At 41.4% G+C, this 24791-nt stretch overlaps 1 protein-coding gene across 1 annotated transcript in view; it reads left to right on the top strand.

Annotated features, from left to right (window-relative positions):
- The window catches only part of PLEKHF1 (pleckstrin homology and FYVE domain containing 1), a 59628-nt gene extending 35589 nt beyond the window's left edge, over positions 1-24039 (top strand). The window contains exon 2 of the mRNA XM_086945104.1: positions 22198-24039. Coding sequence (XP_086801230.1) covers positions 22212-23000 — 789 coding nt within the window. The 5' untranslated portion in view covers positions 22198-22211 and the 3' untranslated portion in view covers positions 23001-24039. The remainder of the gene's footprint in view (positions 1-22197) is intronic.
- The last annotated feature ends 752 nt before the right edge of the window (positions 24040-24791 follow it).

Below are 24791 nucleotides of genomic sequence, written 5' to 3'. Positions count from 1 at the left end.
ATCCACTGCAGTCCAATCCACCCCAGTTCAGTCCACCCCACTTAGCCCACCACATTCCAGTTTACCCCAATCCAATTCACCCCACTCCAAACCACCCTACTCTAATCCAATCCACCCTAGACCAAGCCAATCTAATCCACCCCACTCCAGTCCAATCCACCCCTCATTTTGCTCCCTGTCCTTATATGTGAAGTATTGTTTCCAACTATTATTTTTTAACAGCTTGTAAGCCGTATCCTTATTTTTTTTTTAGCTCCTATATTTCTTTTCAGACATGTTCTTAATAGTGGAAACCATCATCACCTCACGTGTCCTCCGGTTTAATTAACCCTGCCCTGCCTTACTTGAGGGTATGGTGATATGAATGGACCTCTCTAGTACTCTTTTTTTTTGTAGCAGCTCTAGTTGTTTTGCAAGATTCATGCATATCAAATAATCATAAATACATACTTATAAAGAGGTCCCTATGTCAGCCCTGTTTACCCTTTTGTCTACTCAGCTGTCAATCACAATTTACTTCCTCCCCATGGCATACAGCCTGACTCCCACTTTTTGACTCTCTTGGAATGTATAAAAAAAAATGTGATGACCTCTATAAATCAATCCAAAAAGAAGTGCTTTTCCTCGCCAGGAATTGGAGGTCAATATTTTGCTGTGTATCTTTTTATGTTTTCAATTATCATTAGGTTAAACTAGGACTTCGCGGTAGAGTAATTAAAAATACCTGTACTTTGCAGCAATAAAGAATCTTATTTGCTCTGATGTATATTAAAGATACGCTTTTTATGCGTGTTTTAAGTACCTCTGCTTTCTAGGAGCCACCCAGACTGCCCTCGTAAAATTCTATGTGATTGGTTAATTTTGTTTGATTTTATCCTGTTTATGGCAAGCACATGGCCGCCACAATTGAACAGCATGTTTTTCTCTTTTTTTTTTTTTGCATACACTTGCAACTGCATAAAAACAATAACCTTTGCCTGGCTTGCCAAGGCCAGAAACTGTATTTTTGTTGCGATGTCGGCACTTTGCTCTCTTTGTTATCCATAGCAGGCAGTTTGGCATGTGCAAAAACAGTAAAACACATGCAGTTTTCCTGGCATCAATGGCTATTATTGTTGAGCACAATTCGCCCACATGGCAGGAATTAAGGAAATTCCGCCAGGAACAATTGGACCCTTGTGTGCGCGCGCCCACTCACGTTCGGCCGCACAGGAGTCGGGTGACCTGGACATTGAAGACCCAGTCCAACTGCTTTGTTGCAAACAATATTTACTGACCACGTGTTAGTGCAGCCTCGGGCTGTGGGAGATCCTGCTTTTTTTTTGGTGAAGTTCTCCTTTTTGTTGCAAAACCTGTCTGTGATGGCAGCCTACAGTGCAAGCCAATTGCTTTTTTTCTTGCTATCTCCACGACTTTTATTGGTTTGCAGAGCAAATTGTATTTTTTTTGCTCTCTCTGCAGCTTTTATTGGTTTGCAGAGCACGTGCTTGTTTACTTTTTAGAGTGCCTGTTTGAATATTGCGACATCAAGGCACGTGGAGCCTTTTTTAGTCAGTCTATTTATTACCCAGCGCCGTCGGCACAGCTTGATCATTGTATACTTTGTGGTGTAGCCAGTTGTGGTAGTCTTAAACAAATGCCAGTCTTATTCTGCTTAGAAGACACACAACTTATGAACTTTTTCGGCTATCTTTCACTCTTTGTATATTTAAGAACCACATGGACACGTCCAAGATCCTTAGATTTTTAGACCAACAGTCAGAATCGTGAGGTACTCGAGCATCGATATCCAGTAAGGTTCGTAATATTTTGTATTTCTAGCTTTCGAAGATATGAAAGTTTAAGGCACTGAAGGAGAATGAAGTGGCGCACACAATCGATCGATGTAAACGACACTGAAGCAGCTCGCTTTCATTTTCATGCCTTGGGGGAAATTTATCAACATTTTGCACTGGATTTGTGTCATCAAAAGTGACATAAACCCTGCGCAAAATGTTTTGTTAGGATTTGTTTTCAAAATGTTTTGTTAGGATTTGTTTTCAAAATGTTTTGTTAGGATTTGTTTTCAAAATGTTTTGTTAGGATTTGTTTTCATAGGCAAATCCTGATGCCTAAGACGCCTAAAGATAGCTGTGGTGATGTGCACAACTGTGTTCCCATGGGATTTAACGTATAACCCGTATCTATGGTCATTGGTAAACAGGGATTTGTGCCACAAACTTACACTACCTTTAGTTTTCTTAAAACTTTCCTACCTTTGTGTTGCACTGCACAGCACACATGGAAAGTGAGAAAGTAACTGATGCATAGTTATTGTCCTGGAATAGCACCCCCCCCCCCCCCAACCAATTAAATAACACATATGCTTGACGGAAAGCACAGACTCCTACTATAGAGTAATGGTGTCTGCATTAGCACATGGCAGCCAAAAGTGTGCCAGTGCTGGGGGAAAATAAAACAGCACGTATTTTTGACACAGCGCATTGCTGGGATGGGCGAAACATTAGTGAATCTTCCCCCATGTATTTTCTTAGTTCAAAGTAAGTTTATTGTTAAAAAAAAGTACACACCAATGCTGTGTACATTTGAACATTAAAATAAATGCATAAGGAACAGCTTTAGTTTTGAATATTCTGCCTGGAAAAGAGAGATAATACACTTTGAAAAAAATATAAGGAGCTGGTTCATGTAAGCAGTAAAAAGAAGAGAAGAAAAGATTTACTATAATATAAATAATCAATTGTGTGAATAATCAAGAAGTAACATGCAAAACAATGTTATCATCAATAGAAGGGAAGTCAGGGAGGCTGAACAACTTCTTGTACCAGGGGGATAATTTTGCGCTATTATCCAAAATCTGTGTAACAGGAGGCCATAAATGTAAACGTTTCTTAGCAAGAGAAAGAGGATATACAAATGTGGTATCTAATCTGTGGTTATGACAGACAGCGTACCACCAAGTTAGATACGATAGTTTAGACATTTGTCTTTCCAATTCTTTGTTATTTGCTGAAAAGCCAGTGTTAGCAACAGGTCTATAATTTATACTGGAGATTGACCCATATTTCAGTCGGTAGATAAACTTCCCAAAAAATGTTGCTCTGTTTCCATATTTAATTCCAAAACTTAAGAACATGCTGACATGTAAATAGCAGCATGTTCTAAGGAATGCGACCAACAGGTGTCAGGAATATGTCAGGTTGCATTTTGTGTGAGGTCAAAGGTGTTAATAGGAGTCTGTTATAAATAAAAAATAACGTTTGTGTAGTGTTTGCTGCTTTGGATGATTTCCTGATTTTTGACCAGATCTTGTTCCACAGGGAAATGGGCAATTGTGTGTCAAAATCAGCTTCCCAAGAAAGTTCTTGTTATATCCTGCTCTTCCTCTATCTTTGTCCCTCCTTAGTGTTAGTGTCTGCTTGTCTATGTCATGTCTCTGTGATGTCATCCATGATTCTACCTGTTGCTATTCAAGGGATTTATCAGTTACCTGGAGGCTGAGCAGGAAGTTATCTGCTCCCGGTGGGGTTTCTTACCATATTACATTCCTACTTGAATGCTGTACCTGACTATCTAATCCCAAGAATAAATATACTACATGAACATTACAACAAGTATCCATCATCTTTATTTTACTGAATTTAACACTTCTATTTTTGTTTTATCCCTTTTAGTGGAAGTGTTTCATGTTAGAATAAATAATAGAAGCATAAGGAATTATTCGGTGAAGGTTATACCCCCTGGAATCAGTCTTGGAGGAGGATGGGTTACGATCTAGAAAATGCGTATGTGCTTCCAAGTATTGCTGTTTTGTGAATTTGAAAACTTGTGCTGAAATGAAAGGGGTAATTGAAAAAGAGATTGCGCCCATGAGAAATGTGTCTTGTTCAAATAGTTTATTTCTCCATGTCTTCCAGTAAAAGGGTTAATGGTTGATAAGTATATGTTTGTTATGCCAAAACATGGAAGTGAGAAAAGTATCAAGATCATTCAGGGTAAAATGAAGAACAGCATTTTACAACTTGCAGGAGTGTTCAAGAACTGGTGTGGCTATTTTTTCCGGTTTACAATTGAAAGAAAGGCATTCCTGAAATGAGAAGGGTGAATGAAAAGATTTCTCAATTTCGACCCATAGTGGAGAAATCTAATGAAGGGTCTTATTAAGAATGCCATATCATATTGTGAGAAGTTGGACTGGTATATGATGTCTACTAATGAAAGTGGTATAAAAGGGGGTGGTGATGGACGGAGCATCGGAATCCAGCAAACACTCACACCCAGTCAAAAGATCTGGGTTTAATCCATCACCGTTCTTTAGCCCACTCTGCCACCCCAGTTCAGACATGGCTATATGCAATTCAGTCTGACCCTGTGCCTCATGGGAACAGTCCAGCCCGAACTGCCAAACCATGTCTTCCCTGGACCGGAAAAAAGCTTCCGAGGACCGGTTTCTGGCATTCCAGCCGTCTTCAGCCCGGCTTGCTTGAATCCAGTGGCAAAGTGAGCTAATGAAAGTGGGCACCTTGCACCAGTCCAAACAACCTTTATGGTGATTTAAGAAGTCAAAGATAACAGTAAAAAGCTATCCAAGTGGTAGCAGTGGAGAGCAGCCTTCCGGCTTAGTCTTGAAGGAATGTTAAGCAGCTTGTTTCACCCAAATGCAACCTTATTGTATTGGTTAAATGAAAGAACCACACAGTAGTTATAAAAATATGTATTTATTATTATAACGCACTTTAAATTCCTCAAAGTATCTGCTACATGCAGATAAACACAAAGCAAACAATACTGTAGCACAGAAACAATCGTAAGCAGCACCAATACACAGTGGGCTCCAGGGGGAGACCAAACCATATACTAAAAAACGTGGTATAAGAACTATGATTCGAGTCAAGACAGTGTTGAGAGGCTGTAGAATTGCTAGGACCCCAAACAACCACCCAAGGGGAGTAAGGAGGGACCCCACAGAGGGCTGGTGCAGTGTGAGGACATGACCGCATGCTACGTACAATTCAATGGGAGAGTCGCGGTTGCAGTTTTAAAGTTTAAGGACCCTTACCAGTGGATTACGAGGAAGCTCTTTTGATCATAGGAGGTTGGATAGCCACCCCACCCGTGGATACAGGAGTAACGGAGTTACCTATCCTAGGGAGGCCGGGTGCCTAGGGCTGAAGTGGTGTTGGAAACCGCTGTCGATCTCAATGGAGGACTTCAAGGAAATGTCACAGTGGAAAAGAAGAAAAATGTCAGTTGGAATCCAAAGGTGGATTCTTGGTGAAGGGTACCTGAAAGCAGAGGGGACAGAGTCTGGGTCACTCTGGAGTGACCAGGGGCTCGGTAGACGAATGCCCACCGATGTCGGGTGCTTCAGGTGTGATGATGGAGGCCTTGACTCTACAACTATGTTGAGTGCTGAGGGGTCGGTAACCGGCGGGAGCACCAACAAGCCATTGCAGCGGCAACCCATGAAGAAGGTTATGGAAGGTTACAATCTTGCCCAACAAGGACCAGGGGACTCACCACAGCAAGGGGAGTCAGGGCAGGCCTGGAGCAACCAGGGGAGCCCATGAAACGCAATGTAGACCCTCAATAGGATCCACAGGCCGGAGGCACAGGAGTCGCAAGAGGACCTTGAGCAGATTTACAAAGTAACAGCCCACAGAGCACTCAGCATGAGGAGGCCAAAGTGCTGTGGTGGAAATGTGCCCAGGGGATGGGGCTATTCATAGCCTAATGCACTTGTTCTGGAAATAACAACAAGCATATGTACTTGCAAAAGTATGCAGTGCATAGGGGTTCAGGTTATGTGGTCCCCATGAGGGATACTGGCCTCAGACTTAGTGAGAGGGCAGCTCGACCTCAAAGAACATAGAAACCCAGCTCCTGTGTTGCTGGACCCTTCGTTGTCCACTGGAGCTCAGGATCAGTAGACTGGTCAATTGCATTATGGTGCCTGCAAATGCATCGGAGTGACTCCTTCACCCCAAGGGAGATAACTTTACTTGTCCTGATGCTGTACTTGTCCTGCACAGAGCCTGTATGGTGCACAGGCACAGGCAATGCTTTGGATGGAGAAGGAGACGAAGTTCGGCCCAGTCGAAGTCCAGCGAAGTCCAGAGTATCCAGACGGTCGAAGATCAGTGGTTTCTTGTTCAGAATCTTGTTCACATCGAATCTAAGGTCCTACAGCCAGGTAAGCCCTTTTGTGCCCACAGGAGAGGGTTGTAGAGATTCAGGGGACCCTCCCAGGGGAGGGTCAGGACAGTGGGGAGGATACTCCCCTGTCCTTTATCTAGTTTTGTGTCAGAGCAGGAGCCAACAGCTCCCAGGACTAGTTTGAACTGCACTATGCACAGGGATACCAAATGTGCCCCTCGTGCAGACTTTCAGGCACTGTGGAAGCGCACCCACTCAGCCCCAATACACTAAATCCTGTCTGGGAGGTGATCACACTTCCCTGTGACAGGATGCCTATTGTGCTACCTTCCCCTGCTCGCGCTCGGCTCAGAAGCAGGAGGGAAGAATTGTGTCTCTAGTTGGCAGCAGCCATTTTGTGCTGTCCGGGTTGAGAAGGCTGGCACCGGGAAGACCAGGGACCCCACGAAGCTCACTTCAGAAGGGTGGAATCATACCTCCCACACTGGTTACAGGTGTGGAGGTATGATTCCAAGGTGTTTGATACCAAACACAACATGTTTCGTTGCAGCTGTTTTTGAAGATAGCATTTTACGTGAGCATATAATACACCTCTAACAATATGTCTGGGTGCATCACCGACGACCAGGGAGGATGGTCTTTGAAGGCTGTAGGGGTGTTCTGCTCATGCAGGGGCACCCTCTCACTAAAAATCAGCACCCTCCCTTTAGGATTGTTAAGGCCTGCTAGAGGAGTGACTGATAGGTTTTGAGTGTAGTGACCTATAGATATAAGAAGCCTATATCTTTCGTAAGTAATGAAAGCACCAGTTTACACAGGCTGCACTGGTAGGCCTCTAGTTCTATTTTGCATGGCCTTTCATGGGTGGTATAATACATGCTTCAGCCCATGGGAGGCTTCTGGGGTACCTATGCACTGCATACATGTGTACCATATACTAGGGACTGACAGGGGTACCCCAGTATCCGATCTGGTGTGTACCTAGGTACATGGCATAACATTGTAGGGAGTAAGCAGATAGACTGAAGTCCTGATTAACAGGATCACAGTCAGACTAGTCAAAAACAGTGTAACATCAAGCAAAAAGTAGGGCTAACCATAAGAAGGAGATCCTACTTTCCTACGGATATTTAGGGAAATCAGGGACATTTACACCACCTTCTGATTTTGGGCGTGAAAGTTTTAATAATGACATTCTAGGTTTTTTGTTGCTCCATAAAAAAATAAAAGAATGGAATTAATCTTATGAAAGTGCTTAGTCGGTATAGGTAGCGGGATGTTAGATATGGTGTAATGTATGACTAGTCCCAACCCTACATTGATTGAATCACAGACCCAGAATCCAATCAGAACCCTAAAATACCCAACCAATGAGGAAAACCCTAATCCAATAGTAACACCAGAATCAACCACCAATCAGTGTACACATGCACCAAACAATAGCAGACCCAGAATCCAATCAGAACATTTTGATAGTATCTAGGCTGCTCCACCAGGACAAATAAAGAGGGTGCCATTTCATTGTAAGTGTAATTAATTTATTTAAGCATTAATCAAAATTAAGGGAATTGATGCATTAATAGATGGGGTGAACCATAAGCCAAGGTATTTGATATGTTGGAGGCTCTGTTTAAATTTGAGATTGAAAACTCCTCTTTAAAAGTGTATTTGATCAGAGGTATTATTTCACATTTCTCATTGTTTAATGTATAACCAGACACAGTTTTATATGAGTCAACCTCTTACAAAAAAGCAGGGAAGGTAGATTGTGGATGAGAAAGAAATAGCAGAACATCATCTGCATAAGCTGCTAACTTGATCTAATGGGTGTTAGATGTGAATCCAGTTATGGATTGATTTTGTTGTATTTTAGATAAAAATGGTTCTAGTACCAAATTCGAAATAAAAGGAGACAAAGGACAACCTTGGCCCACTCCTCTATGTGAAGGTAAATAGGGGGAAGTAAGGCTGTTAGCGAAAATAGCCGTTTTGGGTTCAGTGTAGAGTTAAGAGATTAGAGAAATTATTTTTGGACCAAAACCAAACCATTTAAGTTTGTGGAAAATGTAAGGCCAATAAACTCTATCAAAAGCCTTCTCATCATCTAAGGCAATCGCTGCAAGGGGTCCTGAATAATGTGATGGAATGACTCTGGAACCCATAAGGATTAGTGTTGAATTAGTATGGTGAAACATTAAATTAATTGAGTGGTGGATTGAGAAGGCTTGGGTAGGGGTAGAAAAGGGAAAAAAAGGTTTGCATTTATATAGTGCTTGTTACCCTGATGGGGTGTTGAAATGTGTTATTGGCAAGTAGCACGCTACTCTGGAACCCATAAAGGATTACTGGTGAGTTAGTATAGTGGAATATGGAATTTGAGATGTGAACATATTAGTCTGTTATTTTGATTGAAAAGGATAGTGAAGGGATAGAAGAGTAAAGGATTCTTTTTTTATTTATTTCTTTTAGGTCATAGCAGTGGGACGAGGCTTTTGGATGAGTGAAAAGGGTTTCTGGAGGGGAAGAGTCAGAGGGAAGAGTTTCGAGAGGTTTGTTTTGGGGGATCGGTATAGTAAAAGAGGTGTCAGATGATGCCAGGAGAGGTAGAGTAGGAGAGAGTCTAGAAAGGGGTATTTTGGAGATCATAGTACATGAAGGTACATAGAACACAATGGAAGCAAGTACATGTAGCCCAAACATGATTTTGGAAAATAATTTTTTTAACAACATAATTATTTTACGTTTATACAAAGCAATACACAAAGATAGGTACATATCTACAGTGAAAATAAATTGTGAGTGGGTATTACTGAATGGGAACATGGGCATCATTTCTGGCCTGGGTCCCGACCAGTCTCGAACAATCTTAAAGAGGCAACTGCCCTTGTCCTCTCTGACCCTAAGCCTGGCCTTTTATAGCCCTAGTAATCAGGTGACCTCTCCAGCCAATGGGAACCCTAGCCCTTACTCTATCAAATCACACCACTTCCCCTAAAATATGAAACCAGTAGGAGAGCAGGACCTTACAGCCAATCTTAACCCTAGTCCAAGCAACCAATCAGGTGAAAACCACCCTGATCTCTACGCTCAATAGAGGCCCTAGCCCTACCAGTAGCCCCAATGCAAATCCAAGCAACCAATGGCACAGGAAGCTCTAGTCCCTACTTCCAATAGAAAGCCTAACCCTACTGTTAGTCCCACACCTAGTCCAGAAACCAATCACACCAGAAGCCATAATCACTTCTTCGAATTAAAGGCTTAACCTTAGCCCTAGTCCCACCCTAGTCCCAACAACCAGTAACACAGGAAACCATAGTCCCTACTTCCAATAGCAATCCTAACCCTAGCCCTAGTCCAAACCCTACATTGATTGAATCACAGACCCAGAATCCAATCAGAACCCTAAAATACCCAATCAATGAGAAAACTAACCCTAATCCAATAGTAACACCAGAATCAACCACAAATCAGTGTACACATGTACCAAACAATAGCAGACTATATAAGGTCCCAGCTACCTCAGACAAGGTTTGCTGGCCAGGGAGTTGGAAGCTGCTGCTCTATTCAGAAATCTCCTAGGAGACAGACAGGCTCAATCCACACTTTGGACTTCTGCAGGTAAGGGACTAACAAACATGTCCTTTAACAATACTGTTTGAATAAAACTTTACTCACTCTCCTGGCCAAAAAACGAAGTGCACAGTCCCTATTAAATACATACAGCTTAAACAGCCCACATCAGATTACTGCTGTCTCAGAGCACCCTCTGATGTAGAATATCCCTGTTGCTGGTGGGGCGCTGGTTTCCCTGACTTGTTAACACAAAATGGTGGCTGGGGGTGCACTGCTTAACATATAAGTCTTAGCACAGATCAAAGGAGAAATTTGGAGGGAAAAACTGGTAGTCACAGGGAATGAGAGGGAAAAACGACAGAGTTTGGACAGCAAATCCCACAATTCAACAGGTTAGTTTGAAGCAGTCACGGGCAGGATAAAACAAAAGTTTAAACACAAAACAGGTGATAAACTATGCTATCACGGGCAGGTTAAAACCTCCCCTGTTCTTGTACAAGGCAATCACAAATATTGAGCAACTATTTCCTTCCACGCTGGACTTATCCCCATTAAATCAAATAAAATGGTCCAGGCCATCTTTTATTTATAGTCATGTAAGGCGCATTATGCACTGTGATACACAGAACATTTAGAAAAGGGATCCCTTTCATGGGGAGTTCTATTCTAAAATGGTGGGAAAATCAAGCGAAGATGCCATAACCATTGTACGCAATGAACAAATACACCGAAAGCAGGGGCTCCAAAGCCAACGGTTAACATACATGGCTCCCTCACCAACGATAATAAACCCAAACTTGGAAAATCAATGCAACACCACAGTTTAGCCCTATTGCTAAAGAAATATTTCACTTAAAAAAAATTCAGGCTACAAAAAAACAAGTTATGGACAACAAATGAAATAAAAATTTAGGGTGCGTTAACAAGTTCTATTTACTGGGAGAATCCATAACAAAATCTGTATTGAAAAGAACTTATGTCTTGTATGTAACCGCACAATCTGACCTAACATGAGAGGGGTCAAAACTATATAAATCAACAAGTTTGGGTCAAAAAATCCCAACAATCCTTCAGTGTGGGTTAAATATTATTGATCTTTATTCTGAACATTATTGGTCTGAAACGTTTGGTTTCTGGCATCCATGGAACTCTGCCCCATCAATACTGAGACTTAACGAAATGCTACTTTGCCGGGAGAAATGGAGTGAGAGATTTCTTAAGTAATTAATTGAGCATATGCTCTTTGTATTTGCACGTGGATTGTGTAATCTAACAAATACACATTTTAAAAAACAGCAGCTGAATGATTCTGAATATTAAAGTGGTCAAATTGGACTTCTGTGTCTATAAGTCCAAGAAAGGAAGTTTAGTAAACGTGTGCTTTGATGGTCAAATGACAAAACTGTAAATCTTGTGAACAGGAATACCTTTGGCATAGAATAAAAGTACAGCAAAAGTAAATTGGTGAACAACCACCAGTCTACATTGTCAAAGTCCTGAGACTAAAGCTTAGCTTTTAATGACTTATGACATACGTTTATAACACCATTTCTTTTGCCATCATCAGGTGAAAAGAAGACTTCACCTACCCAATTCCTTTTTAGTGACTCAGACATTGTAAGGTGGGATTCTTCCAATAGGGCTATTTTTACTTCTAATTTAGATAAATATGACGAGACTCAGTGTCTTTAGATAGGGGAAGCCTCTGACATTCCATGAAACATTTTTCAAAAATATAAAATATTCATGTAAAGAATGCAATTAAGTAAACAAACAATAATGTAATGAATATTGAACGTAAACCAGAATACAAGAACAGACATAATAACATTAAGAAAGAATAAGCTGAATAGAGGGTAGGAGAGAGAACATAAAATAGAAATATTGTAGTAAGGAACAGAGTAAAAAAAAGACCTGGAAAAAGGAAACAAATTAGCATGAAAAAAGAAAAAGATTTTTGTTAGAGTTAAGAGAGTAAAGCATAACATACCTACAACAATTCTGAAACACAGAAGGGTGGGGGGTATGACGCCACATGAAAAAGATGACACGTCCAGACTCCATGGGGGAAAGCGGGAGGGAACGCAGCACAAACAACATGAAAATGGGATGGTCAAACAACAGGGAGATGGTACCTGTAAGGAGAAAAAAGACTGTTATCACCTATTACCTGCTGTTAACAAAAACATTGTTGATGTTCTTAGGGAAGGAATCATCGAAAAATATTAAACAGGGCTGTAAGAAATAAAGGGGGATTAAGCAAACCATTTAGTGTGCACTAAAGATGTAGCCATACTGTCTATTCTGCAGGATTTAGAAAGCTTCTCAGTCTTCATAGGTAGTTGTCTTATTATTGTTGGTTACTTTGAATAGACAGGGATGGAAGAGACCAAAACGTGTTCGAATGGATCAAAGATCCGGTCTCATAGCTAGGAATTCTCTGCGCCTGTCAGCCGTGTCCTTTGCATAATCCTGTGAGAAGAATAAAGAAAATGTCTGACCAGAACACCCACTTTAAAGATCTGACTGCTGACAAAACTTTAAGAAGGTCAGTATATTCTAGAAAGTACAATATGACTCCTCTTTATATAATATTTTTCCTAATAAGAGTTTTACACGTGCCGATCATCACTGCCCACCTGCGCTATATTTTTGGAAAACTTTAGAAAATGTAGAAATTAAAATAGTGTGGAAAAACTATGGTTGTGTAACCTAGATCGGTGAGACATTGATGTAACAGTCTGTCTTTGGGTCATCAAGAGTCCCACATACTAGAAGGCATAAGTCATCGCCCTTAAAATTATGCGCTTTGGTATAAGTTCTGTAAATAGTGTAGATACATTTATTTGCTATATTTATGCAAATTGGCATGAGGGACAAATCACTAATACAATGAATTCATGTATTGAAGAAGGGGACAACATGCGCAAACCTGAATAGATATATAGTCTTTTTTCTTTATTTACATTTGTGTGTTTGTCACGTGATACAAACTTGTGTGGTTTAAAATGGCTGCTCTGTTAAGCTCACTTGTCGGTGAGCAAGGAGCGAAGAGCTCTGAAACGCGTTTGACAAGAGCCGAATAAAGATCTGTTAAAATCCTGCGGGCATCCTCCCCCCAAGATAAAAAGACTCGCACACCAGGGTCTGTGTTAATAAAGTGTTATTGGCGGCGCGTTTCGACCGGAACAGTCTCCTTCACAAGCCAGGTTACAAAAACAAAACCACCATTTTAAAGTGTGTTTACATGATACAAACAAGTGCCCAATGCTCATTGTTCCACCCATAGACATCGAAGACATTCAGAGCACGGTACATTGAAAGAAAGACTTTCTCATTAGTCATACATCGTGACACAGCTGCTTTCTAGAAGTGACAGTCCTGGGTTAAATGACTGGCGATGCAAGCTCCTTTGTACTGAAATGGGGCAGAATGGACCAGCCTCTTGTCAACAGCACTGACATTAGTTAGACTGACTTATCATGCAGGGTAAGGACAGTATCTTATGTGGTGTTAACTTGTACTTATGCATAATGTCTTGTATTTGTTGGAGCTATTGGAATTGTAAATGCCAATATTATTTATTTTAGTGTTAAGGAGTGTATGCATGATGTGTGTTGTGGAATTATGTGGATTGGATTATTAGTTGTGGAATTGTGTGGTGTGGAGGGTATTTGTGTTTTGGAATTATGTGGCATGATGTGTTGTGGAATTATGTGAATAGTAATTATGTGGTACTGAGTGCATTTGAATTGTGTGGAGTGGGATTGTGTGTTTTTGGAGTGTAATGCTGTGTAACTGTATTTTATCTTGTAGAGTATTATATCCTTGAGGTGAATGATGTGGTGTGCTGTTGAGGACTACCTTCCATTGTATACAAACGCCTATAAATAATATTTATAAAATTACATAATACATGATGTAAACGGCCAAACATTAATACACTTAGTAAGAATATGCCCTTCCCACTTTAATAAAACAAAGAACTCTGTTGTATGTCTTTTTTTTGTGGAACTCTGTTCAGCATGCTCATTACTTAGTGAGTCACGTAGTGCAGCTGGAAATGAAGTTCACTGTAACAGCTCAGCACTTAAAAAACAATGTTTTTTTAACGTAACACCATACTCCGCACGAATGCACTGCACTTTGACATTTTACATGTACCACTAGTGCACTGCAGTTGGAGTTGTTACAGGTGCCATTGCACTGCACTCTGATATGTCACATGTACAACCAGTGCACTGTAGTCAGATATTATAGGCACCACCGTGCAGAGACATTCTGCTTTTATAAATGTCACAAGCACCAACAACCTGCCATAATGTGAAAAATCACAAATATTAAAAAACAATGCCCTGCTATCGCAAATGCCATGAGACACTCTGCTGGCATCTGCTTTACATGTTTGGGTATTCTTGGGCAGTATGTAGGCCCCTTGTGTTATATGGTATGCACGGAAGTCCCAGACAGTAGTTACTCAGAATGCATGGAAGCCTTGGGTAGCAAGCAGGTCTCCTACGTCACGTGAAAAGCATGCAATTCCTTGGACTGGAAATAGGTTTACTGTGTTACCTACAATGAATGGAAACCATATGCTGTTTGTAGCTTCTCTATGACAGAAGGAGTGCATGGGGTGCCCCTTCGCTGTAAGGAATAAAAGAGTGGCCCAGGACTGCATTAATTTCTAGCAATACCATGGAGTGCATCGGACGAGATGAAGTATAAGGTCCTGGTGGTACACAGAGCATAAAAGCTGTGAAAGTACTTGCTTCTCTTGTGATACATGGAATGCAAGTAAAGCTCCTAAACAGCTCGCAGGTCCCTTGAGCTGTGACAGCCAAGGAAGCAAAAACTTGCAAACACTAAATGATTTCATCCAGTTCATCCGTAGTAATCAATTTTATTCCTAAGTTCTTCAATGATCTCAAAATGTGCACAGAGGCAGCGTGATTTTACACTTTAACTACTACAAAAATGCCCATCTAGACTTTATTCTGCAACCTGTCAGAATTCACGTTATATCTTTGGTATACACCCAATGCATTTTGGGGGAAAAAAAACAACCTTTGTTAGGCTTCTGTAATATAAGGGAGGCCCATCAATAACCACAAATAGTTATATAAAACATGCCCATAAATAATTAATTTAATTAAATTCAACATACTGGCCATACAGTGAATACATAGAAACAACCACCAACATGCTACTGAGTAGAACACAGCTGAATTCCTGTTCTGTTTTGAACAAAAAAGTATTAGAAAAATACAAAATGATATCAAGTGTTAAATATGTGTCCTATTACTTTCTAAATAAAATGTACACATGCTTAACTAACCCTGTAAAAACATCAGATTTCCACCAAACAATTAACTCACACGCTTAGCATTTGTTATCTCTCTCTCCACCGTGACTGGCAACATGTCCTTTTCAGCTAACACCCATGAAATTTTGCTGGAAGTGAACCATGTAAAATAAACCTCTTCTGAACCCCACAGGTGAAATCCATTCATTCCAAAATGCCGTAAAGTTTAAAGTAGACACGTGACCATGAGCATCAATCCGAAAAATAAACATGTAAGCAATATGTGAAACACCGCGTTAATGCATATCGTGTGCTGTGTGATCCTCTGCAAGCGTACGATTTATGAGATCTATCAAATTAACCAAATATAATAAAACATGAATCAGTCAATTAAAACATTGCCATGAAAATATTTGAATTAACATAACTAACAGATCCTTGTGAATAATGTTTGATGTTTTAAAGATGAAAAGTTAGCTCCCACTAATGAACTTAATATAAAACTCAGTCTTTCCTAATAGCCTCCGAGATGGTATCTTGCTTTATTCTTTTTAATCTTTACTTCACTTTCAGCGTGCTGGTTTGTACTTTGTCATTGAGCATCTAAAAAATATTGATTAATGAACACAATAAGGAGTGCATTGCTGTAGGAAGCTGGCTCTGTATATACTATACCAAAGTGAGGTATAGTGTGCACAGAGCCCAGTGGATCCCCAAAGGTAGGCAGAGGTAAAAGTAGATAGCACCGTACTCTCTATTTGTGGTAGTGTGATCGAGCAGTAAGGCTTTACCAGAGGGTAGTGTTAAGCATTTGTTGTACACACTCAATCAGCAAATGATATCACACACTCAAAGACTGAACTTCAGACGAATTGGTTTTGTATAAAAATATTCTTTTAGTTATTTTATTTTCTAGAACCAAGCAGCATGGCACAGGTAAGCAATAAATACTTTGCAGTAGTAATACAGTTTGTAAACAGTTTGCATTGCAGTTGTATATGCACCTTGATTTGATTACAGTTGAGCTACTAGTAATGCAATGCTTTTGATATACTGTACATATACATTGTATTGGATTTTTAGGTAGACGGTTAAGTAGATAACTTACAGAGTACTTCTCTTACACAGTGCTGTATACCTGGAGTTGGTATTCTGGGGTAGACTCAGGGGTCCCCTAGGGTCAAGGATACACTCTTGTTACACCCTCAGCGGCACTAGGGCAGCCAGGTGCAGAGAGCTGAGGTCCAATGTTATCCAATGGGTGATAGGGGGCCGCCGGTTGGTGGCTGCTGACGAGCAGGCCACTGGGTTGTGGGAGCAAAGCTCCTGGACTTAAGCTCAGATCAAATGGGGGTTCAAGACAGCACAAAAGGTGCACCCTCAGCTGCACTGGGGCGGCCGGGTGCAGAGTGCTGTTTTGGAATGGGCACCCTGTAGCTTTCGATTGGCAGTCTTTGGTTTGCAAACACACTGAAGGCTCGGGATAAAGGTTTTCTGGGTGCGACCACCACTTGGAGAGGTAAGTTGGGATGCTGGGGGTTGGTTAGGCACTGTCATTTGGGCCACCCAGGCTTCTGGGGCGTAAGATGCAGGGGTGCCTTTTAGGGTTGGATCTTATGACCAGCTCCTGGTCGCGGTTGGGAGGACCTTCCTGTTTGAAGCTGCAAGCGTCGGCTGGAGGCGGTTCAGGGGCCACTGGATCTTAGGTCAGGATCACCGGGGAGACCTCCTCATGGTGTTGGGTCACTTGAACTCAGCCCGTTGGCGTCAGGTACAGAGTTGTGCAAACTTGCGGACTTTGCAGGATCTGGAGTCTGTTGGTGAACAAATCCAGTGTTCACAGGAGACAGAGTCTTTTCTTTTGAAGGCAGGGCAGGTCCTCTGGGTTCTTGAGGCTGCTGGCTGCAGGACACCGTGGAGTTTCGCTTCTGCAGGTTCAAGGTAGGGGCATTACTGCACTTACAATGTCTAAGAATTGGCTTAGACACTGTAGAGGTACATGGCTCATATACATGTACCGTCACCACTGGTATAGTGCACCCAGCTAGAGGGGTGGCTGACCTATGCCAGGGCAGTGGGTTGTAGGCATGGCACACCGGCATGTGTGCCATGTCGACTCTTCACTTTGTTCTGCACCAAAACATGCAGCCTGCAAAGGCAGTGTGTGTGTGTAAAGATACAGGGCATCTAAGGGTGGCACAATAAGTGCTGCAGCCCTTAGGGGCCTTACCTGGACACAGTGCCCTTGGTACCCATGGTACCTTTTACAAGGGACTGACATGTGGCCAGAGAGGTCCCAATTGGGGGTACAAGGTACAGTTTTTGGGAAAGAACACAGGCCCTGGGGACCTGATTGGCAGTGACCCAGGGCACATCAAGTCAAAATGCATTAGTAGTCTGGCAAAAAGTGGGGGGGTTACTACAACAGAAACCCAGCTTCCTACACATTGCATCACATTATTGTGGCATTTGCAATATTTCGGTCCCTTCTGATCGTTTGCACCATGAAGTTAAGATTAAGAAGAAGAAATAGCAAGATACTATCTTGGAGGCTATTGGGACAGACTATCAGCTAGATTCATCATTGTCCCGTTTTGCGAGTCCTTAATAGCGATTATTAAGGAATCGCTATTAAGGACTTGCAAAACGGGATTCATGTAGGAATCGCTAAATAAATTGCGATTCCTATACATTCCTTATTTGCGATTAGCAATTTGCTAATGGCAAATAAGGATGCGATTTCAAGGGTGCCAGGGGTGTCCAAAGGACACCCTGTAGCACCCCTGAAATGAAAATGTAGACGGATGTTGCTCACACACATGTCCAAAGGACATGTGTGTGTGTGACATACAACTGAGAAAAATGCACAAAAGTTCATTTTTCTCAGTTTTCGCTATTTACCACGAAGTCAGACTTCGCGGTAAATAGCGGCCAAAAATAGCGTTTCGTAATTTTTAAATGCTTCTTGAATTGCATTTAAGGAATCTCTAATTGAGATTCCTTAAATGCAATTATTCGCAAATATGCGATTTCTAAAAATTCGATTTTTGCATTTGGGATGATGAATCCCAAATGCAAAAATAGCGCTCACGAAGGGCCAGATTCTCAGAATCTGGCCCTTTGCGAGCCGTTTTCGGCTTGATGAATCTTTCCCTAAGTTTTATCACGTTCACTAGAGAGAGCTATATTTACATCTTTAAAACATCCAAAAATTATTCCCAAAGCACTTTTGGTTCTGTTAATCAAAATATTTTCATAGGAATATTTTAATTGACTATGATCCATGTGTTATTGTATTTAGGTTTATTTGATAGATCTCAAAGATCGTAGCTTGCAGAGGATCACATGGCGCATGATATGTATTAATGAGGTGTTTCACATATTTCTTACATGATTATTTTTTAGATTGATTCTCATGATCAAGTGTCTTCTTTAAACTGTACGGCATGTTGGAATGAATGGATTTCACCTGTGGGGTTCAGAAAAGGATTTATTTTACATAGTTCACTTTCAGCACAATTTCATGGGTGTTAGCTGAAAAGGACATGTTGCTAGTCACGCCGTAGAGAGAGATAACAAATCCTAAGCACACAAGTTAATTGTTTGGTGGACATCTGATGTTTTTGCAGGGTTAGTTAAGCCTGGGGTTCATTTTACTTAGAATGTAATAGGACACATTTACCATTGGATATCATTTTGTATTTTTCTAGTAATTGTTGGTTCGAAACAAAGCATGAATTCAGCTGCATTCTACTTAGTAACATGTTGGTGGTGGTTTCTATGTATACACTGTATGGGCAGTATGTTGAATTTAATTACATTTATTATTTATGGGCATGTTTTATGTAAATGTTTGTGGGTTTTCTGCTTTCTTGGCTGTCGCGACTTGAGTCTGGTTTGTGACTATTCACCACTAGTTAAGAAGGTAAACTAACCCCAGTCCCAGAGAGTGGCGCCGAAGGAAAGTTCAGTAGCATAGCACACACAGCTCAGTTGAAACTTTAGCTTAGCCCCTGCGAGCCTGATAAACATAAAACAAGATGAAGGGGCTTTGAAGAACAGCGCACCAGCGAAGCACTTACTGTTGCCATTCACTTCAAATTATCATCCAGCAGGAAAGCTTTCCATTCCCATAAAATGAGTACCTCAATGCCTGTGACCGGAAGAGGAGAGGCCTCATTCGTGTGCTAATCAATACCGTATGTCCGTGCCCATTGAAGCATGTAATCACTCTTCGTGGGACAGCGATATTGTTCTGTTTCACACCGAAATCCACCCACCAGCGAAGAAACAGAAACCTAACTTTTCCTCCTGCCATGCGGCACATTCTTGCAGCGAAGCCGCTGTCCCCCCATGCTCTGCTTGAGGTGACGCAGCTGCTGCAATGGTTTCAGTCAGTTGCATTTGTTGCAGAAGATGCCTGTAAAGTGCGGCTGGGTAGAAACATATTATTTTAAAAAAATGCTGCTACACTGGCAGCAGCATCATCTGCTGGAGCGGGGGAACAGGAAAGCAGGGCCGGAGAGAGGCCGGGGAGGGGGTGGAACAAATGGTGCAGGTGGTTACAAAATGCAAGTCAGCTTTGGCGAAAGAAAAAATAGTTAATTGAAACAAAACATATGGCCCCTTGGGAATGCTTCCATGTAGCAGGGCCAGTCGCCAGGGAGGGAACAAAACAGCCATTTGGTGGGCCAAATGGACACTATTCTCCAACAAAAGCAATGCAATCTGTAAAGGCAGACCAAGCAACCAATGAAAAAGCAGTGGATGTGTGTGGGTGTCTACTAACTTAACAGAAGGTGTAGAGCATGCCTCGCAGAGCAGTGCATGTGCTGACTCTAGGCTCGACCTAAAAAACAAATGAAGACAAGCCGCGGGTATTGTAAATTTAGTATTGTCAGTTAAATGGGCTGGTTAGGTTAGGGAGAGTGGAGAACAAGGACTAAACTAGAAAAAATAGGCCAGAGACTCTATTCTAAATTATAACACATTTTCCCTGCATTCTTTAAGTGGTTGCTGTTTGATTTAGGGATGTCGGGGTTAGAGGGCTGTTTTACACAATCAGTTGACGTCCAGCAGTCTGTCTGTCACCAGGAAAGGCATTCTGTGGGGCGCGTGGAGCTTTGTGGATCATATACCGATACTTGAAAGTTCAATAATTTTATTACTCATAGCTGGTAGAGCTGGCATTACGTTGGGGGTATGTTTCCAAGAGAAACCTATCATCTTCACTTTTGACTATTGAACTGAGGGGATGTTGGTTTCTGTAAGTGCATCAAGTAGTTCCAAACATCAACTTAAAGGGGATTTCATGTAGTGAGGTGATGAGAGAGAAATAGTTCAGTCTTGCAGATTAAAGAAATTATGGGGACCAAAATAAGTCTGGTGTGATTTTCATATAGATTTGAAAGGCCAGAACATACCAAGCTGATGCAGACAGAGTCGAACAGATTATAAACCAAGAAAAGTATTTTTCTGTGGTCATTTTAGGTTTATTAACATCTACTTTTACACTATCCCACCATTTCACCGTCACGCTTTCTCATGTAACAGCCCTTTTGTAAAGTCCTTGCCAAAGTCCTTTCAGTCAAAATCAACTCTATTTCAACATTACCCTTCCTTTTTACACTGCTCCTTGCAATTTCCCATAATTGACCACCAATTTAGGTGCTCCATTTGACCCACTCTTCCTAGCATGTGGGCCCTCCCTTCTACCCCATCTTCCTTCTTCAAGTAACTTCTCCTTCCTACATACACCTCACCAGTTGATATGTTCTACCTGCTTATGTCCCAGAGAAGTAGGTTTTCCTTACCCCCCATCTCACTGCAGCATTTAGAACTGCTGATCAACATAAGAACTATTTACAAAACTCTAAACTTCCCCTTCTGGCTAAACCTCTGGTGTGCGTAGTCGGCTCCCAACTGTAGTCTTACTTTCTAGCTTATAGACCTAGTAGCCAGTAATTCAGTAGGATTCTGCCTAGTCAGATACACTCAGGCAACATAACTGTGTTTGAGGTGCAGGGGGATCTTCAATGATGTATTTTCACTTTACCTTTACTTACGTCATCAGCACAGCACTGTGCTGGTGTGGATGTGTGGTACAACAAAGCTCATCCCCTATTGTTGTTCTCGGTGTCCATTAATCCAGTGCTGCTTCCCAAACCACAAGAAGCAGCAGCGCAAAGACAGCGGGAATCTTTGCCTGGTAGTGGATAGCTGTATATAAGAGAATTACATGGTCGCCTTGTGGGTCTTCAGTGTGCGGGGCATATTTTGGCACCTGGGCATTTATCTACTGGTAAGTATCCTGCAGTTTATCAAAAAAGTGGGTGTATTACCAGGTACTTTATCCAGCTCTTCAGTGTCAGCCTTGACGCCAGACGGTCCCGAACCGTGAGGTTAAATCACACTGATGTCACGCATCGCTTTTGTCTTTTCCCTAAAGTCCTACCCTTTACTCTTTTCCCTTTGAGCTTTTTCTCACCCATGGAGGAAATGCTAAATATTTTCTTGTAGCTAAAGCCTACTAACTCATCACAGTTTAATCATTCTAGAGCTAATTATCATGTGCTTTCAGTAACTGAACCACCTTGGATCTTCTCTCCACTATTCATAGCAAGCTGGACATTATTAATGCATTCAGGCCTTGGCTTTTCAGTTCCTAGTTCCCTAACACATCATTGCTTGCCAGTGACGTTTGAGGTATTTCTTTTTGTCAGTACATGTAATAACTGTACCTGTCTTATCAAAAATTGTTATTGCTGTGCACTTTCAGTTTCCGCCCCATGCCTTTGCACCTGGCTATTCTCTTGTCACCAGTGGACCACTTCAGTGCTGAGCACTGAGTGGTACAAAAGCCCGTAGTGAACACGTAAAGAAAGGTGATGCAGTACCATGCTTTCTGTCCAAAATGTACTGCTTCCTCCAAATCTTCCATTAATACAGAGACGGTGTCACTATGTGTTGCTTACTTGATGCTCCAACGCCATGGGCAGTGTCCTCCTGTTCTTCTTGTGATATGTCTTACTAATTGTTGTGGGCTTGTTATATATGCATTTCTTTGAGAAACTGTTTTCCATAATGCTGCATCTTTTGGGTTGTGTATTATGAAAAAATGGTTCAGCGTATTTATTTGCTTAACAAGGACTTCTTTTGCTTTCTAGATAAAACAGACAAGATGGCCGACAACCTTGTTAATACAGAAATAAACTCTGTCCGCGTGGGTGCTGTGGAGAGTTGCTTCGGGGTTGCAGGACAACCCTTGGCTCTACCAGGAAGGGTTCTCATAGGGGAAGGAATTTTGACAAAAGAGTGTCGGAAAAAGGCCAAGCCACGAATGTTTTTTCTTTTCAACGATATCTTGGTGTATGGAAACATTGTCATTAACAAGCGGAAGTACAACTGCCAGAACATCATTCCTCTGGAGGATGTCACCATAGAGACCCTGGAGGACCTGCCAGACAGAGAGAACAGGTGGATGATCAAAACTTCCAAGAAGACTTTTGTTGTGTCTGCAGCTTCCCAGACAGAGAGAGATGAATGGATCCAACACATTGAGCAATGTGTAAAGCAGCTGCTTGCAAAAACTGGTAGGGCAGCCTCCACTGACCACGCAGCCCCTTGGATCCCCGATAGAGCCACAGATATTTGCATGCGCTGCACACAGAAGAAATTTTCACTAGTCACCCGTCGTCACCACTGCCGCAAGTGTGGTTTCGTGGTGTGCCAAGAATGCTCTAAATTCAGATTTTTGATGCCCAAGTTGGATCAAAAGCCACAGCGGGTATGTGGCCTATGCTACAAAGAGTTAATGGCTGAAAAGGCAAAAGAGGAAAAGGAGAGAAGCAAGAGGGAGAGTTTCCATTCTGAAGTGCCCTTGCATGACCCATCCAGTGAGGATGATAGCGATAACGAATATGAGACAATGAATGCATATACCGCAGAGTTTTATGTGCCACCATCTTGATGCGCAGAAATTAATAGCTGATAATAGGGTTTCCAAAGCATCAGAATCGTCTTCTGTGTCTACAGCTTTCTAAACAATTAATTTGCTTTGTTGGTGCAGGCGTCCAATATCATAGTAACAGCTACTAACCCTAGAGAAGCCAACCTGGCCTTTTATCATTCTAATATAGTCTTATGGAATGAGAAAAACATCAGTATTAAAAATATAGATGCTAAAACACTTGAGCTTCTGACCGGAAAATACGAGATTGGCATTTTGGGAGGTCTACGAAAGGCATTGAAGTCATGGAGGACTGTAAAAGACATGGAAGAAAGGGAGAGTAAAGTGACTCTATATGTACCAAAGGTGGGCATAAAAGTTGTCTGGAGCTATGGTGGATCTAATCATTTTCTGGAAGAAAACATACAATATAACTGGCCACCAGACAATTACGATATTTCTTAATTGGGGATATTAGATTTTTAATGTGAAAAACATCACATAAGCCCTTGATTACTAAAGGGCTTGGGCAACATTGAATAGTAGTTATGTATATAACATGTAACTTGTATAGCTCTATGAGTAAACAATCTTCCGGGTAATACATTGTTATCATTTTATTTTCACAAGAGGGAGATATTGGAAAAGTATGTTCTGACTGCTTCTCTCTGCTCCCAGAAAATATGAAAGGAAACTGCTGCCCTTGCAGAGACAATTCATTGACTGTGTTTGAAACCTTCTAGCTGCTTCAGATAACCTGCAATTCCCAATGACGCCCTAGAAAAACTCTGTCCAGTTGGGGTGCATCATGATTAGTTATTCATCACTTTGTAAACCGGGATTTTGGGTAAATTGTATCGTTTTTATTCTAGTATATGCATATTACTTTTCTGCTTTGCTAAACGTTTAAAAAAATCAAGTTGCAATATACAGTCAAACTTGCTATCTGATCTTCGACCTTTAGGCTTCCTTGTGGGCGCAGTCATCAGATGTTATTAATGCATGCACACAAAAGTGTTTTTTTTAATGGATGTTCTAAAATGTCCACAGAAATATCTTAGAATCCAGAAAAATTGGTCTCAAAGCCTCCTAAAGACACAGACATTAGTCACTAGCAAGCTGATAGCCAATGCCAAAAGACAATCTTTCTTGCTTTGACTGTTTTGCTATGCAGTTGGCGTGTTAAAACTGCTGTAGCTGCACAAACTGTTTACAGACTGATGTTATTAGACTATGCTGATGTTCAGCTTGGAGTAGCATAATAAAAGCTAATCCTGAACTGAGACGGATAAGGGAAATAATGCATAGACATTCACCATTGGGTAGGTTTATAATATCAGGAACTAGCAGGCAAAGATAAGATAAAGTGCATTAGTTCATAATTCGAAGCGAGAAATACATATTCTCTGTAGCAAATCATTCGCTAATCCCTCACTATGCAGATAAGGAGACCTATACAGAAGAAAAGAGTCCATAAATCCATAAGTTACCGCATATTAGAACATTGGAATGTTTGGAGCTCCATTGAAAACAATGGAGTGCTCTGGGCTTATAATGGCCGGTAGAAGCCCGGAGCTCCAACATTCCAATGTTTCTTTGTTCACAGCTCTGGCTGTGAATAAAGGCTTCAGGGAGCCTGAGGGGATTCCAATCCCCCCATGTTTCTAAAAGGCTTTGTTTTTTTGTTAGAACATTCTGTCCTCTAGTGACAGAATGTTTTAATAGCCTTATAGCCCTTCGTAGATGGGCTATACCGCTATTAAAGTCCCTCTCTCTTGTTAAAGGACCTCGCCTTCTGCTCGGGCCTTTAAC

This window comes from Lissotriton vulgaris, chromosome 12 (genome assembly GCF_964263255.1).
Source record: "Lissotriton vulgaris chromosome 12, aLisVul1.2, whole genome shotgun sequence".
Classification (NCBI taxonomy): Eukaryota; Metazoa; Chordata; class Amphibia; order Caudata; family Salamandridae; genus Lissotriton; species Lissotriton vulgaris.
This window is presented reverse-complemented; position numbering and strand designations above follow the sequence as displayed.